The sequence below is a fragment of the Mchenga conophoros genome, linkage group LG4 (genome assembly GCF_057382185.1).
Source record: "Mchenga conophoros isolate Kocher_MC1m ecotype Shallow Benthic linkage group LG4, M_conophoros_male_GT1.1, whole genome shotgun sequence".
NCBI classification, from domain to species: Eukaryota; Metazoa; Chordata; class Actinopteri; order Cichliformes; family Cichlidae; genus Mchenga; species Mchenga conophoros.
This window is the reverse complement of record NC_140529.1, coordinates 17614560-17634496: the sequence shown is the minus strand read 5'-3', so window position 1 is coordinate 17634496 and position 19937 is coordinate 17614560. Positions and strand designations below refer to the sequence as shown.

The following is a 19937-nucleotide window of genomic DNA, read 5'->3' as shown; positions in this document are numbered from 1 at the left end:
ATCATGCTTTTTATTTGTTCTTGTTTCTAATGTCTCTGTAAAGCACTTTGAATCACCTTGTTGTTGAATTGTGCTATACAAATAAACTTGCCTTGCCTTGCCTTGACTTACTGTATTCAGAGGTCAGAGGTGAGGAGCCTTGAGCTGACAAAGAGCAACTCACATAACAAAAAAGTAACTTAAATAATCACGTGTCACAACCAAGGATGCAGAAGAGCATCTCTAAATGCACAGCACACGAAACTTTGAAGCAGCAGCTACAGCGGATGTTGCTAGTATATGAACACGTATATTTTGTTTTGCGGAGCAAAAGAAACCATTTCATGATGCAGGTATTATTGTTTACATTATAATATTATTTTATGCCACCTAAACTCATGCAGCCGAAATTCACACACATACAAACCCATCTTGGCACAAGGGAGTGGATGCTAAATAGCATGTACTTCCCCTCCTGTAGCTATTCTTCATGTCAGACTTAACACCTGCCACCTGAGGCTGAGTGTGTGTTTTCAAATGACTACCCACCCTTGGGTCCTTTTAAAAGCCCTCAATCATCAGCCCTTATCTTTTTTTCAGATTTCCTCCGCTGTCTCTCACAGGGCATATCTCTTGTGTGTGCACTTCACAGGTCACAAGTACCCTGACAGTATACATCCTTGCTCTGACTGGTCCCTGTCTCTATCTTGAACACGTTCAGTGTTTTATAGTTCATCATACCATCTTTGTATAGCCTACTCGTTCCAGTATTAAAGCTAAAATAGATAAAAGCTAATGTCTTATCACACGGGAGACAATCCAGAACCACTCAAAAGACATTTGTTTTTGAGTGTTTTAGTCCTTGTCAAGAGAACTTTGGCAGTTCAGGGCACAGTGCTGTCATCGGAAAATCCAGACGACCTGGACGGTGGGCTTGGAACAATGTTACCATTTTACTTAGAACGTCGTCGTTGTTGTTGTTAATGGTGACACAATTAATGTTCTTTTTCTCCCTGATTAACCAAACGGTTAAGAAAAACAGCAGTAGGAGTGTTGAGAATATTAAACACTTGCAGCTTTAATGCAGTGTGTGCTCTTATTTTTCTCTTGCAGAGTACTTGTAGTCTTGTTAACTCTGCTGCAGTAACAGCAGAAAAAAAACACCCTCACCTCCACTCATGACAACACCCCTCCATTCCAAAAAAAGCTTAAAAGTAACTCTATACATTTTTCATGAGAGTCTATCAAGGGTTACTCCTCTTCCTCTCTCTTAGTTCTCTGATAATGATTTCCCTCAGTCTCATATTTAAAGTCTTCTTTGTTTTGAGGAGTGGGAGTTGGGGGGGATTGCATCATCCCTGCTGTTTCTCCACTTCCTCGCCCTATTCTGCCCCCTTTGGCCAGGTAATTGCCTGTGTTCCTGAGTGTCTGCAGGGATGTTTACTCTGGGGGAGGGGGGGTTGTTGAGGGTCATTTTGCAGCATACACAAGTCTGTGTCCGTATCCTAGCAACGCACTATCAGGTCCACCTGTTCGATGGCCGTCAGCCCAAATATACTTGCAAACATACACACACAATCCCGTCCTTCCTTCTTTTCATCCTGTTTAGCATGTTCACATTTGTCTATATATAACATAACAGCTTGGCTAATTTTACATATGACTCTTACAGCAGAGCCACACACACAGCTGTTGTGTCTTGCTTTTTTAAATTGCTATCATTAGAGGTTCAGAGTTATGATGAAGTGCTGACACATCACGTTGAAAACAGCCTACAAGATTCCCAGTAAAAAGCTTTTGTGAGAATCACAAAAACGAGCTTCATTTTAGCTTCACCTTTAAGAGAAAGTTTAGCCGGGGTAGAGGAGCCATTCTTTAAACACGTGAGAGTGCTTCCTTTTTTCACACAGATGGTTTCAAAGTGTAGAATGGACTGGTATCTAAAAAAAGCAGCCTGGGCTCTGGTATTGCTCCCAGCACCTCATTCTCTCCTGGTAGTCGCGCATAATTGGGTCGAGCGCAGCGCTGTGTGTCCAATCAAATGGCTTAATACTACTCACCTGGTTGCTTGCAGGCCAATCAGATAATTTTAATCACAAAGCCCACTCAATCCCCTTATCTCTGGCTGATTTCATCTGGGCATTGAGTTGTGTTTGTGTGCGTGCGTGCATGCATGTGTGTGTGTGTGTCATCAGCAGCAATTTAAGGGGGCATGTTGGTATCAGGAAATGTCACCACCAAAGCACAGATATTAAACTACCTCTTAACAATTACTTTTGTCATCCTTGTGACGTATTGATTTTTTTTCTTAGTTGCTAGCCTCTGAAATAGATTAGTATAGTAGTGAGTACATAAATAATAAAAATCTATTTAATTAACTAAAAGCTAAGCTGTAAATTGGCAGTCACAGTCATATCTGGCAGATTATGTGGTGGTTGCTGTTATCTGCAGCATGAAAGCTGCATGGTGGAGGCCTCCTGATACTACATGAGCTTAGATGTCTTGAGCAGCAAGTCCCTGGTTCAATTACTGGCTTGCTAAACCGTCTTCTTGCTTCTTCCCCACATATGTTACTCCCCTGATAGCTGATGTCTACTAGTCCATAAAGTAATAAATGCTTTTCTTTTTTCTTTTGTTTTTTTGTTTGTTTTTTGTTTTTTGTTTTACATAAAATAGGTATTGCACAACATTAATGACACAAGATTTTATGTAAATAAAGAAAGACATTGTTTAATACTAGAATTTTAAACTCAGAAAATAAGTGCCATTTTTGAGCTAATGGAAAAAAATTGAAATGTATTATTCTTTTTTATTTTTTATAAAGACAAAAAAAAGGACAATACTTTACCCTATATTTTGACAGGAGTTGGTAAGATAGATTCCCACTTCATCCTGGGACTTCCTGGGCAAACATACAGGCACTGTGTACTGGAAACAGTCTTTGGTGATTGTTTTGGTGGTTTCAGGTGTGTCTTAGTGAACTGGATGGATGAGATTAAAATTTGATAAACTGTGCATTTCGTTGCCCTGTACCTGTGACATGTGCAATGACAATAAAGTTGAATTCTGTTCTATTCTATTCTATTCTACTCTAGCCGTCTACTAATGTTACAGATGAATAGGACTGATCATATTTGTTGCCTAGCAACAACATTAACTTAAATTATTTTATTATTAACATACCTCCTACATTATTGGTAACATAATAGACAGGTAATTTAGCTGTCAGATAATTGTTAACACCCATCCATTAACCTATCTTCCATTTATCCGAACAGATCTGAGATTGACAACAGTCAACACAACAATGCTAACCATTGCGCCGCCATGCTGCCTATATTTCAGTGGCTAATGTTAACGTGCCCCTCAGACAATTTAATATTTGTTACAAATGTTGGTACTACAACCCAAAATTAGTGACCGAGCCCATAGGAAGTCTTTTTGCAATGACACCTCATATCATCTTGGGGCCTTCAGAGGTTTTAATGCAGGTTTTTAGGCACTTCTGGATTGGCTTCATTTTTCTGATCCAGAAGCTGCATCTGTGTGTTACACTCCCTATCTGCAAAGGTGTTGTGTGGAGTTGTGTGTTAACCGGATGGAGCAAATATGTCACCGCTGGTGTCGATACTATTGCAAATCTGTAGCTAATCCAACAATTCAGTTGAACCTAAATAAATAAACAATCACTTTCCAATAAAAGATTGTAAAATAAACAGTTTTACACATGCAGGTTGTTAAAAAGATTTCTTCATTTATTTATTTTTTGGTCCAACTCACACAAATACTTGTTTTAATAGTTTTCTGGCCGTTTTTACCCTTCAGCACATCACTGCACAATGCCCTACACAGCTTGAAAGAGCTCACCTGCAGCAATCCACTGTGAGTTTTCAACGACACATCAAGTGGGTCCGTGCTCCATTTAGGAGTTCTTTCACCCGCCTGGCCCCCCAGAATGGAATAAAGGTGAAAGAAAAGAGCAGCCATCTCTGTCGTGTTGTACCAGAGCGCTGACAGAAGGAGTGAGGGAGACAGAGTGAGGAAGGACAGCCATGATTAATGTAGAGGCTGTGTGGACCCAAGAATATCTTCCCACTGCCCTCCATCTTAGCTAATGTGACCTGCCATATAGGTCACTCATTACAGTGTATGTGTACGTGTGTGGTGTGTTAGAATGGACCGACTATATATATATATATATATATATATATATATATATATATATATATATATATATATATATATATATATATATATATATATATATATATGTATATATGTATTAACTGAGCCAATCCTGGTAGAAGAGAGTAACTAAACTGTTTGTAGCTGAACTAAATAATGCCCAGCCATCTGCACTAATAGATGCATCTACTTAGCTGAGGAAGATGATTGTGGCCAAACTCAAGGCAGCCACACAACCGAGTGCACGACTTCTCTTTTCTCACCACAGGAAATGCTTGCATTTGCAAGCATTTCCTGTGGTGTGAACACACCTGTACTCAACATCCCCACTACCAGTATCAATAAAAGCAATAATCATCGTATATGCCACTGCCACAGAAATACTTGGGTCCAAAAATGACAAATACATATAGAGAAAGCCCCCCCCCGTGTGGAAAAGAAGGCTGTAACGGAAATTAGGGAGATCTGGAATGATGTTTGGGCACTAACAAAAGTCCAGAAGGTTTTGTGAGAGACAGACAAGAGCTCTCTAGGGTGTACTCTTAGCTGCAAAGGAACCATACTATGATGGCAGACACTGAGCAATCCTGGAAGACAATCTTAGAGAATGAGATGGCACAGAGCACCAACACCAAGTGGATGGTGCATCTAAGAGCAGACCACAGCAATCTCCCAGACACAGCCCCCTCTCTTACATGGATGATATTAAGGTATATGCTGGGAGAGAGCGAGACTTCATTGATGCACCTCACCAGGCTCTACAGTGAGGATATCAGGCTGTTAAATGAACTGGAATAACATCCCAATGTGGAGAAAGAGACTTTATTGGAGGCTTTGCAAAGATGCCTTGGAGACAGTCCAGTATATAGTACCAAGATGGAAGATGGAACAACATAAACCGAGAGACACTACCAAGTGGCTGGGATAGCATACAGGAACATCTGGGCCACATATGGATTAGAACTGCCCAATTCCCGATGGGAGACACCACTGAAGATAATTGAGAACAACAAGGCTAAGGTCCCGTGGGATTTTGAGTTCCAGAAAGACAAGCAGCTGCTGGCCAACCAACCAGACATAGTGGTGGTTGAAAAGGAGCAGAAGATGTAGCAGCCCCGGCAGACAGCAACATCACAGAGAAGGAGCACAAGGAAATAGAGAAGGGCCAGGGGCTGAGGGAACAACTGGAGCAAAAGTGGAGGTCAAAAGTGGAGCTTTAGGAGCTGTAAACCAGAGAGTGGCTTCAGCAGATTCCAGGCACAACATCAGGGATCTCTATTTAAAAGAGTGCAGTCCTGGGAAAAGCACACAACCCTCAAATTCCCAGGACACCAAGTTTGAGGAACACGCACACATACCGTCCCGCCATACATACATATATATATATATATATATATATATATATATATATATATATATATATATATATATATATATATATATGTGTGTGTGTGTGTGTGTGTGTGTGTGTGTGTGTGTGTATGACATATGGTTCTCATTTATGCTTCGACTGTTCAGTTTCTTTAGTTCTAAAATACAATCATAATCCAGTCCATAATGATCAAATGTGACTTTATAACTTTCACTACAAGAGCCTGAATATTGCAGAAAGGTAATAATAATAGTAGATTGCAAATGGAATATTTCACATGCTAATGTAATTCAATTTCCTTTTCTCTTTTTCTCACAAAATCACTCATTTCATTTCTTTTGTTATTCACTGGCTTTTCCCATAACCCCCCCATCCCCCCCCCCCCCACCCCCATCTCTTTGACCACCCTTTGCCCCACTATATCTCATCCTCTGCTCCTTTCATTCTCAGATACATGATGAATGTGACGTGGGATGGCAGAGACTTGTCCTTCACAGAAGACGGCTACCAGGAAAACCCAAAGCTGGTGGTCATTGTTCTTAACAAGGAGAGAGAGTGGGAGAAGGTAGGATCTATATCTTAAGAATCCTGCACTGAAAAGCTTTCACTTCTTTGAAAAAGAATATGAGTTTGGAGGGAAAAAAATGTCTCTAGGGACATTTTAGCGGTGCTCCAGATGCCAGGCAGCCAGCCCGATTCCTTATTTAATGACCACCATAGTTTTCAGCTTTGCTGAGCATTTCAATATGATAAACTTGCATTAGGTAAAACGGTGCGCCATCAGATTGTCATGGTTGCTGAAAACAGGTAGGCTTGATTTATAATGATTTGTTCCACATGTTCAATAAATATGCATTTCCAATTGTCCTTATTTTCTCCTTGACTAAAAGCTTAAAAGGTCATTATTAAAAGAAGAAAAAGCTTGTTTTTGTTGCTCCCCTGTTTGTGGGAGGGTCACAACAGTGGATGGATCTAAATATTGGATCAGAGTCCTTCTAAGAATTTGTACCTGTTTCGGGTCTCAAACTCGGGATCTTTGGCAAACATGTTAATTGCTTGACTAAAGTCACTCAGTAGGACTTAAATCAAAATGAAAGAAAATGACATTCAACCACCATCTTTGACTTAGAGGTCACCGCTGAGACATGCAACACAAAAACAAAACCAGGCACGAGCACAGTATTGAAAATGCCACCTATGTGTCATCATACAGCACTCAGTTGATCAATGAGCTCATTTACTGAGGAGGTTATGGATTGCTGTAACTGGTTAATGTTAGGTGGCTTCTATAAAGAATGGCCACTATGAAAGGGTGAGCATTCGTGCCATTTTAATGGACTTTAAATGGCAGTCATGTATCTTTATACCTACATCTGACTCCCTGGTACTTACTTAAATACCTCATATTTAATGCCCCCATAGCTCATACGTTAGAATGGGTGAGACTGAGAGGACAAGTTTGGGAGAAGGACGGGGAAACAAGAGAGGAATTGGAGGGAATTGTAAAGGGAAGATGGATAATTTTGAGTTTTATGGTCATTTTCTTTTCTTTGCATTGATTTGATTTTGTCACTCCCTGTGCATGTGTCTCCTCACACTCTTCATTCTCCTCTTTACGGCTGTTTGCCACCTTTGATCTTCTTTCCCTTCTTCTTTACCTCATCTGTCCTCTTCCATCTTCTCTTACCTCCCCTCCTTTCCTTTCATCACCAGTTCAGATCATTTGTAGACTCTGGTGTTGTTTTTCTCCCCTCTGATAGGGCCTCAAAACACAGCTGAGACCTCTGATACCGGAGGGTGGCGCGGGTTCACGTGCATGCACGTGTGTAATTTGACTCGTCAACACTGGCTACTGACAGAAACACTTTTCGGGAGACTTGTGCAGCAACGAATGCAATTGTTATTCAAGTCAGACCCATGCGTATATGTGTGTGTCTGTGACTTACAGTTTGCAGTTCAGTTTGCCGCAATCTGCAGAGTCTCCACCCGATCTTTGAGACTAGCTGTTTCATATTTCATATCTACACACACACAAACACAGAGGCATGCATGCAAAATACCTTTTGTTGATGTGCAGAGGAGAGGCAGAGTGTGGTGTTTTTAATACAGAGCCTGGGAAATTGATCAGGACCACATGGTACTGTGGTTCAGAGAAAGCAACAGAAAGCAAGAGACACACCGAGACCCAAAGTGGAAACATAATTGGGAGCTTCTCTCTTTCTTTCTCTTTCTGTCTCCCTCTCTTTCTCACACACACACACACACACACACACTTTCTCTCTCTGGTGCTGCTGTCCCACCCTGCGCCAGAAAGCAGCGGCACACAGAGAGAGACCTGCGATGATCAAGAGGTAAAAATTCAGTAACTGCACTAAAATATGGATATGCACTAAAAATATAAAATGTGTCCCCCTGAGGCACAGGAGAGACAGGGAGAGGAGTGCTGTATGGAACGGTATCAAGACGAACAAGAGACAGAGACAGATGGGAGGGAATATTGAGAGCAAATGATTGCAAGAAATGGAGACCCAAAGAGAGAGAAAGAGAAAAGGAAAGAAGCAAAAGGAGGAAAGGAAAGGTATAAATGAGCCACCAGCATGTGTATGAGTTCCCTTTCTTTGAGCACACCTGCTCCTCGCTGCAGCGCACAGCCACATTGGTTAGATGATGTGTCTTTTCTTTTTTTTTCTTTAAGTTTTGAGAAGAGCTACCTTTAAAGTCATTGCACTTGTGTGGTTAGATGTGCGTGTGGTGTTTGGGTTTATTTATTTACTAAGGGTTATGTAACTAATTCAAATGAAGCACATTTTGCAGGAAGTCATGGGGGTATATTTGCCTAGATAATGAGGATGGAGCTTATATGGAGTTTTTGGGGGGGATTTGCGTCAGAGCTTTAGACAAAGAAAAAACAAAGTCTTGGTTGACTAAAATGGTTCCAATTTTTCAACTAATCAGTTTGTCCTAAGGGGAAAAAAAATAATTAAAAAAGTGTACTCAGTGCAGTTTACCCACTAGCAATATTAGGCTAAATTAATTACAAGTAAACCATAAAAGCTAGTGTTTTCTGCATATTAAGTAATCTTAAACTGGTTCTTTTAGTTTGAAATTATATCAGCAAACTTGGGACCAACCAGAAAGGACTTGCCATATTCATATACAGTAGTACAGTTTGTGCAGTACTGTCTTGTGTCACCCCTCATTTTGCTTCCAAGGAGCCAGACTCGGATCATGTGATCTCGAACAATTCAGTTGTTAAGTGATGATGTATTAACCCTGCTTCAAGGTCCAAACTATGCTGCGTTAATTAATGCTGTTGTCATTTTAGCACGTTTTAATGCTTTGTATCTTTTTCTATTTAATCTAAACGAGCCCCTAAAAATAGTCAGTGATCACTTATTGCCTCTCTGGGTTTTTATTACGACTATTCAAAGCTCTTTAAGGTTTTTAAAACCCTACGATGTAACTACAGCCCATCAGCGAACAGTTTGCCAGGCGACAAATATTTGAATGGGACAGAAAAGAATCACTCTGAGGCTAAAAAAAGATTTGAATGGGTACATGGACATTATTTGGACATTTGCTGTTTCTTCTCTCATTTTCAGTCCAGTACCTGATCAATTTGAGAGGAGTTGTGTGTTAGTGTTTTTGTTGATTTATGAATAATTCAAGCATGAAAAGCCACCTAATTCAAGGGATGAATGAGAGCTGTGTTTAAAGAGCTTATATGTCATTATTTGGTATAAGCACATTTATTCTTCCTCATAGTTTGAACTCTTAGGCAACTGTCTTGTAATTTCTTTAAGTAGCCTTCAGGAATGGTCCTCCAGGCTTATTAAAGGACACTCAAAGCTCTTCTTTAGATGATCCCACACTGCTTCAATAATGTTGATGTCCGGTCTCTGAGGAGGTATTTTCTGCATATTCTTCTGCATATCCCAAACACCACTGGCTGAAATGAAGCCCCAAATGATGACACGACCTCCACTATGCTTTATAGATGGCTGTAGATACTCAGTGTTTTGTGCCTGTCACTGTTGTTCTCCACTTCTCCAGTTTCCTCCAATTTTATTTATTTATTGAATTTTTTAATTTTTATTTTTTAAGAACAAGTTACACTAATTGTTCTTTAAGAATCACCTTGTTGGTGTAAAAATACTACTTAATGCCCGTCAACCTGTGTTATCTTTGACATTCATGGACTCAACTAAATAAATGACAAATTATTTGCTTTCGTGACAGGCTACAAGTAACAAAGTGCTTAAAGCTAAAATGTAAAATTCTTAATGTAGACACAAAATTGGTTCATCCCTGGAGTTAGGTGCCTTTACTTGAATAATTCATAGGGCAAAAACAAAAGCACATTGTTCTGAAAATGGTCAAGTAAAAAGTCTGGACTGAAAATGAGTGGAAAAAGTCTGGAGAACTGTTGGTGTAGAGCACTTTAAAAATGTCCAGAATGTCTGGCCCCTTGAATACTAGTGTATAACTTTATAATTGCTTCATAACTAGTTTAACACATATAAGTAACGCGATTCATCACAGGGTGTTAAAATATTTATTTCACTTAATATGAATTTGAAAAAATGTCTAAAACACAACATCTATAAAGAGATATTTTACATTTCATTCTACAAATATGAATCTGAATTTATAACCTTATTACTCTTGCTAAGCAGGTTCTTTGTGAATGACTTTCACTTTTTCATGTTCTGCCTGATGCGATTTGATCAAATAAAACTAGGCATTCATCACAAATTAGCTAAAATCACAGTAAATAGAACATTTAAATAATTAAAGTTACCATTTACTAGTTACATTTTTTCCTAATTGTTTAATTTTGAGACAATCAAAGTCTAAAAATATTAACTGCTTCAAACTACTGTTTATTCAACAGATGCAACAAATGTACAAGGAAACATAATCCTTACTTACTACATATCCAAATCTAGATCCATGAACCTCTTATTTGATCAAAATATATTACATTTTCTGTTTGTATATTGCCCTTTTCTTATTTATGAAAGTCTACAGCATTGTAATTGTTTGCTGCATTAAAGCATGACTTCATCAACAGCACGAGAAAAGTGTATTTACCGATCAGAACCAGGATGTTATATTTTATTCCTGCTGAGTCGATGGAGTGCGTAAATTGCTTCAGGAACTGCTGTGGCGTTAGCAGCCAGTTCACAAAATAATTATTACAGACAGCATGGGATTTGTGCTTGGAGAATCACAATATGGAGAGCAGACGCACAGAAAAGCCCACGTGCATGCAAGTCGACACACAAACACGCACATGCGTCTTCGATTCAGGCGTCGCTATTCTCTGAGCCTTTGTGAAAGAGCTTCACTTTAAAGAAATATGTCTAAATTAATGGATTCCGTTTCTTTTCGATTTTCCACTCTTTCATCCTCTTTCTCTATGCCCTCATTTTTCGCGCACAAACGGCGGCGTGCACGTGCACCCGCACGCATGCACACATTCGGAGCAAGCGTAGGGTGTAGGAGAGGGAGAGCAGAATCCATTTTCCTGACATAATTTTGTCTGACAGGAGTGACAGATACTATTTTATGACTGAATGGGTTTCTCCATGCTATTAGGAACTCATTCTCCCATAATGCAACTTGCCACAACGATAACTCTCCCCGTGAGACTGGCACAGAGAATGTGCTTGGTGTAAAAGCCATGACCCCGGTTTTACTTTATTCTTTTATCATACTCTATCTGTTATTCATCCAGGTACTGGTTTATTATAGCCCTTGAATATGTGTGTGTGTGTGTGTGTGTGTGTGTGTGTGTGTGTGTGTGTGTGTGTGTGTAGGTTTGCGTGGGCAGAAAAAGTGTAATACAAAGAGACAAATATGAAATGAATGAAATGAAGAAAAAGACATGTTGGTACAAAGAGCAAGACCTTTAAAGAAACAAAGATAAAGAAAGATGATGATGGAATAGAAAGAACAACAAAGCGGAACAAGTGTGAAATGACAAAAGAAGGAGTGGTAGATGAAACAAGTGCTTTAAGAAAAAGTATACAAAGAAGTATACACCGCACTTCAGGGACAGAGTGTCATCCCGCCACCAAGTGGCTCTAAATCTATTTCAGAGTGATGATGCGATAGGATTGCCGGCGTGGATTGTTATAATGCTGTAATCCCACAGGCTTTAAGATCGTAACCACACACATACACAAACATGTGCACTGCTTTCCATGAACAGCATGTGCACAATATTTGGTATTAGATGTGGGTAGATTCAGCATTTTGTTCTCTGACCAGTCGATAGAGAGTATCTTCCTACCTCTATGGGAATTAATTTATAGCCCCTCTTTCTTTAATTGGAAAGAAAGAGCGATTGGGAGGAAGAGGGAAGAGGAGAACAGCAGGACAGGAAATCAGAGGAGTTGCTGAAGTCAGCTTCTTCTTTCCCTCCTCCTCCTCCTTTCCCTCTTATTTTCTGAGCAGTGCATTTATCACGCTTCTTAGTTTATTGACTCATCCAACCAAATCAGGACTACTCTTCAAAGATGATATTAATGGCCGTACGGGTCAAACAGGATTTAGTTGTACAAACAGGAGAGAGGATAAGAAAATGAACTCGGTAGGAGGGATCTCCATCCATCCATCCAACCATCTATCCATCTGGGCCCATGTTCTAGTAATTCAATGCATTTCAATTTTATTTTTGTAGTGCCAAATCACAACAACAGTTGCCTCAAGACGTTAGCAGTAGGCAGTAGTCGAAGCAGAAATGCCTAAACCTCCCCTTTCAAATCAGGACCACCTACTTCAACTCTTCTGGCAGGACATGAAGGTGCTCCCAAACCCACCAAGAGATTTAATCCATCCAGGGTGTCCTGGGTCGGCCCCAAGGCCACTTCTTGGTGGGACATGCACAGAACACCCCACCTAGGAGGTGCCCAGGAGGCATCCTGGTCAAATGCTTGAACTACCTCAACTGACTCATTTGATGATGAGGAGCAGTGGCTCTACTCTAACATCCAACCGAATGACTGAGGTCAACAACCAGTCTTTATTGTCTGATCATAATTATGATACAGGAATTACATTTTTACTTTCCCATTAAAATGTTCTATTATCTCCACCCCTTTAATGCATAAACACTCACACAGACACAAACGCACATATGTGGATGGGCGCATACACATGCACTCACTTGATTGAGAAATGCAAAACAGCTGGGCTAAGACAGACAGGAAAATGTGGCCGATCCCTTGAGACTAACGATTACACGCAAGAAGCATGGGTGCCACCTCAGCGTACCGTCCGGCTTTGCTTTCCTCAACACATATGCCTACGCAAACACAAACACACACACACATGCACACACACACGCACAGTTTGAGGAATGTAGCCGACAGCAGAGTGAGCTGTTGACAGCGGTGCCGACTAAGAGTGGAGAAGAGACTCTAATCCCTGTCAGAGGATAGAAAACCACTCAAAGCAAAACAATTAAAATGCTAATTTCACTTCCTCCTCTCTGCTCGGCTGTTAATGACTTAGCCAGGCGTGCAGGCGAACCAACAACATGTGTGTGTGTGCGTGTGGTTGTGTGCGGATAACAAACACTGTCTCATGACTTCGAGGTCAAGTGGCTGACATATTAGCATTGCTATGATATGTGTGTCGGGTGCAACTGCGTTAAGATATTAGGGGTTTTTTCCCCCACACACCTAAAACAAAGAAACTATGTTTAGCTTAACCTTTTGCAACCCTGCTCGCAATCTTGTCACTAACGTCTACGAATGAAAATATATCAATACCTCTGTCTGCATGTGTGCAGTACTAGGATAGATGGAAACACACGAGACGTCAGAAAGATTTCTTAGATGGAGGAAAAGAGTTAGAGCAGTGTTTTGCCATTTTCTGCCCCGATGCCTGTTGCTGTTTATGATATTCCACTCTGCCTTCCCTGACATAAACATGCATATATATATATATATATATATATATATATATATACTTTATGTACGAACACACACACACACACATAGATCTACAGAGAGATGTCAGTAGGTAAAGATAAAAATAGCCCATAGGGGAAACTGTGACATCACAGCTCTGAAAACTTTTTGAATTATCAACAGAGTCCCAACTGTCATACTGTCACACTAAATCTCTGTTTCTGTATGGGTTTGCATGCATAGCAATATCACTGTGTGCATTTTGTGATCCAACCCTGCAGGCCATGCATTTAATATGCCGTGCTTTACCTTACATTCAAACAGGCATTTACTGTGGCCAAAGAGCAACATACAGTATATGCTGGCTGCAGCTTTTCCACAAAATCCTTTGTTTTATTTTGTTTTTTCTCATTTCTGCTGTATGTTATTAGGAAAGTTAAGTATATAATGGTCACTAAATCGCAACTGCAATTTCTTCACTGCTTTCACTTCATTTGTACTTATAACCATCTCCAACAGAACAGCGTGATAGTTTAGACTCCCGGGAGGTAAATGTGAGGCCATGAGTGTGACCCAAACAACAATCAGTCTATTGACTTCCAGCCTACTCAGTAATTGAAAAGCAATACATTGTAGCCCATTGGAAATGTGCCAGGTGTTCTATTTTTAGCCACCAGTTATTATATCTTGTTTCCTACTTTCCTCTTCTCTCACCAGATGGGGAAACTGGACAATCGTAGTCTGACACTGAAGTACCCCGTGTGGCCACGTTTCAACTCCTTTGGTGACGCTGAGCTTGATGACAACCACCTGTCCATCGTCACCTTAGAGGAGAAACCCTTTGTCATTGTGGAGGACGTGGAAAGACTCACTGGTACCTGCATGAGGAACTCTGTGCCGTGTAGGAAGCATATCAAAGAGTAAGTGGGATATCTGTCCATCTATCATGCTGCAGTGTTAGCTAGATAGCTAAGTAAGCAAATGCAGTCAAGCTGCTTCACTGCGAATCACCAAATATTACTGGTGTAAAAATGTTTGATTACATTTTGTTTTAACAGAATGAACAAACATCTGAAATGCAGTTATGTTCACAAATATCTGTACAAGGATACAGTTTGTGTAGTTTTTTGGATCTGTGACTTAGTTTGATTGTGTGTTTTTTTTTAATTTGTTAAAGTTCAGATTTTATAACTAAAGAAAAACATTCTGCAGTCATTCACCTTAGTTGTCCTCCATAGTCGCCCAGGAGTATTGGTGTTGTTTCATTTTAAGAACTCTTATTAAGCATTCCAACAATCAGCTAACCAAAACGCAAGTTAAACACTTGGAATATCTACCTCAGCTGTCATGGAATAATGAGGGAACAGGCCTCACTTGGCAATGGAACTGCCTGTCAGTCAATTGTCCAATTATTTTTGAGCCTCTGGAAATAGGGCATTATGTATAAAAAATATCCCAAACAGTTAATGTACTGCTTTTGTTAAATCCCTTAAATCCCTTGAATGAAAGCAGAAAGTCTGCACTTCAGTCACGTCTTGATCTTTTGATTTAAAATCCACTATTTTGGTGCACAGAAGCAAAACTACACCAAAGAAATTAGTCATTGTCTTCAAATTTATGGTCCTAACTTACAAAATACAAAAAATTTGGGTCTCATCAACAAGTGGCCACTCTGAACATCTAGTTTTTGAGGTATGTTATACCTACAGTATATATCACACCTCAAAAAACTCGATACCTGCTCCTACTAGGGACACATCCATCATGCAAGTGTAAATGCAGCCGTAATAAGCAAAACAAGGAAATGAGAACGAGATACAGTATTACCGCCTATGTCAATGATATATATTCAAGTATATAAGAAAGTTAAAAGAAAATGCATCCATTAAAATCATCTAAACCTAAGGCACAAAAATGTAAGTGTGTGTTACAGCTAGTCTTAATCTAACAACGCGGTCCTGTAATGGCACACATGCTTATTATTGCAACACAATAAGCTGCACTTAAGTCATCTCACCCACTCTCTTCCTCCTTACCTTGTCTTGTGGAAAAGCACAACACAGTGAAATGGTCTGAAATACACTCTACTCGCAGTCTAACTGATTTACACGTAATGTTGTTGTATGAGAAGAAAAACTAAGGACCGCATAAAAGAAAGTTTCATAAGAGTGTATTGGATAATCAGAAGGTAATAAATTTACATCATCCGTATTTCATTTTCCACAGCGCCGTCTCTGCGCTCCTCTGTCAGTGCATGCTGTCTCGCTCTCCCCTTTCTCTCACGAACACGGAAAGCGATGCAGTGTGCAGGCTTTGCAGCAGCTTCTTTCCTCCTGAAAATGGAGGTGGCTGCTGAACTCAGCATTTTACTTCCTTCCATACCATTTCTTCCTTCTTCTTTTTTTTCACTAACGCCAAAATACCTCTAGCCCCTTGTTATATTATATTCCTGGAGCGCAAACACACACTGTGGGTGTATGTCACAGAGTGACTTGAGTGGTGCTGAATCAGCGTAATAATAAATGACGTCTGGATCATGTACATTTTCATGGATATTTATTATAGATATTCATTTTTTCCACATGGAAATACCAGAAAATGTTAGGAGATCAAGTCTGGGCATTTTTCAGAGTTGCCCTTTCTCACATGTAGCAATCAGCAATGTTCTTGTTGCTAAATACTGGATCAATTTGGGCAAAGGAAACAGATCTGCGATGTCACATGTCACACAGAGTCTAGAACAGTTCAGGGCTTTAATGTATGTGTGAAAAAAAAGGTCTACACACTTTATGTCACTCGTTCAATGCGTAACGCGTCTGTCTGCAGCTCTTTTTGCGTCACACAAACAGAGTTGATTAAGCGGCGATAGTTTTAGGGAAGTGGCTGACAGTGATTTACATCCAGAAAACACTGTGAAGTGGGGCGGAGAGCAAAGCATCTCCAAGGAGGAACACAAACACACATTTACGAGCTCGTACGCTCTCTGTTGCCACATGTCCACTCACTCACAGGCCAATGCTGCTTTTCAGCCTCCCACAGCGCAATTCCCACTCAAGCATCCGAAGCGCCCATTTGGAGAAAGTGGGATAGATGGAGGGAAGGAGAGAGGCAGACCAGGAGTGGTGAACGGGGGTTGGATTGGGGTTGAAGGAGTACCCATGCATGCAGAACCAGAAATTCACTTATCCAGGCCTGGCTTAAGAGCAAGCCATACTTACACTAACGCTCTCATAGTCATACACAGACCCACACTTTCCTCCCTGGAGACCCCTCGGGCCCTGTAGTGTTTCTATATCAAGTTGGCCTGCCAAGTTCACAAACAGCCTCCATAACATCACATGCTCTTACTGCCTGATCTGTACAGTGGCCTGCCTAAATGGGAACGCCGTGTTCGTGAATGCAGCTAAGTTCTGGCCTATATGCTTACTCTGTCAGCTCCCACCATTCCCCACCAGCTGAATCTGCCAGAAACTTGGGTTATTTGTCCTTGTTTCGGCTAACATCAACCTGTTCCTTGTAGTTGCATTACATTTACCACAATTTCATTCTTACTTCAACATCACAAGAATATATTGCATATTGTGCTTAAAGCGGCCATGCTTGGAATAAAGACAAGAAATTTACATATCAAAGAGTACAGTGCAGCCGCTGCCTAGTGTGACCTCTTCTGTGGAGAAGACTAAGTTAATTAGCGCTTCTAAGCTCATACCACATTACCCACAGAACCTCAAGCCAGTATCTCTTTTTCTCCGTCCATCCACTCTGTGATTTTATTCCATTGCCACTGGTGTCCAAACTGTTGAGCTACTGTTGAAATGTGTGGATCAGGAAAGCAAAATAAAAGGTTACATTGCATTCGACAGAGCTGCAAATGCAATTAGGAAAAGACATTATTTTACACTAAAAAGGAGTCAAGCCCATTATTTTATTTCTTCTGTGATGGATTAAAGGTTGTTTAGTGTTTCAGTGTGGTGTTCAAAAGTTGCAGGTTTCATAGAATGACATTCATAACTGCTGACATATCGGCACTTGGCTCTTTTTTTCCCCTTTCTTGTGTGAAACTGTTAGACTGTGAAAGTAAATGCCTTTCCAGTTCAAAGACAGGAAAGAATTCCACTTGGGGAGACATTTGTTTGACAGATCGATGGCGACTAGTGAGGGAGTTTGCGAAAAACTGGCAAATGTTATCTCTTTTTTCCTGGTGCTGCAGAATAACTTAAAAGTGACAAAGTTTCATCTCTGAAGGGTACTGCAGAGTCACAGCCTGATGCGCGGGGGTCCCCTCCTTACTTTCCGTCAAGTTTTTGCCCAGGTTGTTGTTACGCTAAAGGACGAGGTTATCGTCTTCTAATTAGCACACATCTAAAAGTTAAATGAGACTCCCAGGTGGCTCAAAGTTGATGTGCTCTTGTGTGTGAACTCTTCTGCTCTCAAATTCATATACACAGATGGTACAAGGCTTGCAGATGCAGCGCCGTCAAAATTTCCTTCTCCAGAGAGGCGTTGGGAGAAAAGGGAGCATATTTTTCTAATCTTCAGTCATTCCTGAATAGATTGACCTGAACTTAAAGGTGAAAAAGACCCAGGGTGATATTTGTTCACTGGTGCAATCACAAATTTAACAAACATGATGGAAAAAATGAAGCAAACAATGTTCCTTTTGTTTTTTAATGAATGAATGAATGAGGGTTCCCTACCTAAACGTGGATGTAAAAATGGATTTGCAGGCTATGCAAAGAGCTGGTATTTGTTCTGTCAATGTTTACTTCAGTGTTCAATCATAGCGTTGATGCCATTTGTTTTTTTCCCACCGCTGACACCGAGCGAAAGACTAATCATCTGCTGATGGTCTTTGTGTTTTGTGCTTCTGCAGCAACACGACTGAGGCTGGTGGGACGTATATCAAGAAGTGCTGTAAAGGTTTCTGCATCGACATTCTGAAAAAGATAGCCAAGTATGTGAAGTTCACCTATGACCTGTACCTGGTTACCAATGGCAAGCATGGCAAGAAGATCAACAACGTCTGGAATGGGATGGTGGGAGAGGTAAAAAGAGCCTTTTTGTGTGTGTATATATAAGTGTGCCTGTGTTATTCAACTACCGTATTACTCATCTTGTTGGAAACTAAGATCATCACACATTGTGGAGATGTGCTTTGATGGAGCAGCACTTTGCTAATACAAAGTGATACATTTCAGATGAAAACATGTATTAAGGTTAAAGTTCATCCTCGTTCTTCTAAGTGGGGTACCTGCTGACCCCACAGGTATACCTTTTATGATATCATACAGGTGTTTCATTCTTTTATTCCAAATTTCCTTTCAGTTACTTGTTGCATGTTGGATGTTGCAGATCATCAAACAAATTTCAATTAGACAAAGATAACCCGAGTAAATCCAAAAGGCAGATTGATGATTAATGATGATTTGAATGAAGTGAAAACAGCTATCCAAACCTACCTGGCCCTGTGTGAAAACGTAATTGGATCGATCTCCAGTTGGCGTGTCAACTTATTCTTGGGCTACATTGATTAAATTTCAGTATGAGATTAAAAACTTTATTTATGTGCAATCAGTAATCTTTACATTCTTGTGCACAGATTTGTCAACATTTACTTTGGGTGGAAGAGACAACATGTAGTTAGCCTAATGAAGACATTTGTTCTACTCTGTGATAGCTATCGAGGGTGTACTCCACCTTTTGACCCTGTGACAGCTGGGGTGGAAATGGATCCAGATGGATGAACGGATGAGTAGATTGTAACTTTCTCTTCCTTTCTCCCCAATCATTCCTCTTATGTCCCTGCTCTCCTCCCTCCTCCTCCCCCTACCCTGAAAAGGTGGTCTATAAGAAAGCCGTCATGGCCGTCGGATCTCTGACGATCAATGAGGAGCGTTCTGAGGTCATCGATTTCTCCGTCCCGTTCGTGGAAACTGGGATCAGTGTCATGGTGTCCCGTAGCAATGGAACTGTGTCCCCATCAGCCTTCCTTGGTAATTGTCACCAAATAGCTGCTCTTCTCTTGTTAGACTGAGGAGAGAACAAGAAGAAAACCTGTCTTGTTTGCTTCTCTGGTTTGTGTTAGTATAGAACAGTGTTTGTTTTGAGTGTGTGTGTGTGTGTGTTCCCTCAGATACAGCACTGACAACATAATTCACTTCTGTTACACAGCTGTCAATACTTGCTCTTTCATCTGAGGGATTTAGCTGAATGCCCGCTTCCTGCCACAGCGACTCTCACTTACCTGAGAGGCACTTAACCGCAGGATTTTAACCTAAGAGACCACGGATATCCCCGTTATGGTTCCTCAGTCACGTTCATTTGATGCAGAGTGCTTTAACATTGACATCCACAACAGTTCGCGATGCCACTGACCCAATGCACACACAAGCTTACATGCAAATTGGCTGCAGGAATTTCCACGAAAAAGAGAAACTCTAACACACACAGCAAGGACGCACACGCAAGTACACATGCTG

The 19937-nt window shown here is 40.6% G+C and overlaps 1 protein-coding gene across 2 annotated transcripts in view; it reads left to right on the top strand.

The window, feature by feature from the left end:
• Window positions 1-19937, top strand: part of grin2aa (glutamate receptor, ionotropic, N-methyl D-aspartate 2A, a) — a 166846-nt gene that overhangs the window by 121844 nt on the left and 25065 nt on the right. For both annotated transcript variants that reach the window (XM_085270751.1, XM_085270750.1), the window contains 4 exons: window positions 5987-6101; window positions 14176-14378; window positions 18332-18503; window positions 19298-19451. In XM_085270751.1, the coding sequence (XP_085126877.1) occupies window positions 5987-6101; window positions 14176-14378; window positions 18332-18503; window positions 19298-19451 (644 nt within the window). The remainder of the gene's footprint in view (window positions 1-5986; window positions 6102-14175; window positions 14379-18331; window positions 18504-19297; window positions 19452-19937) is intronic.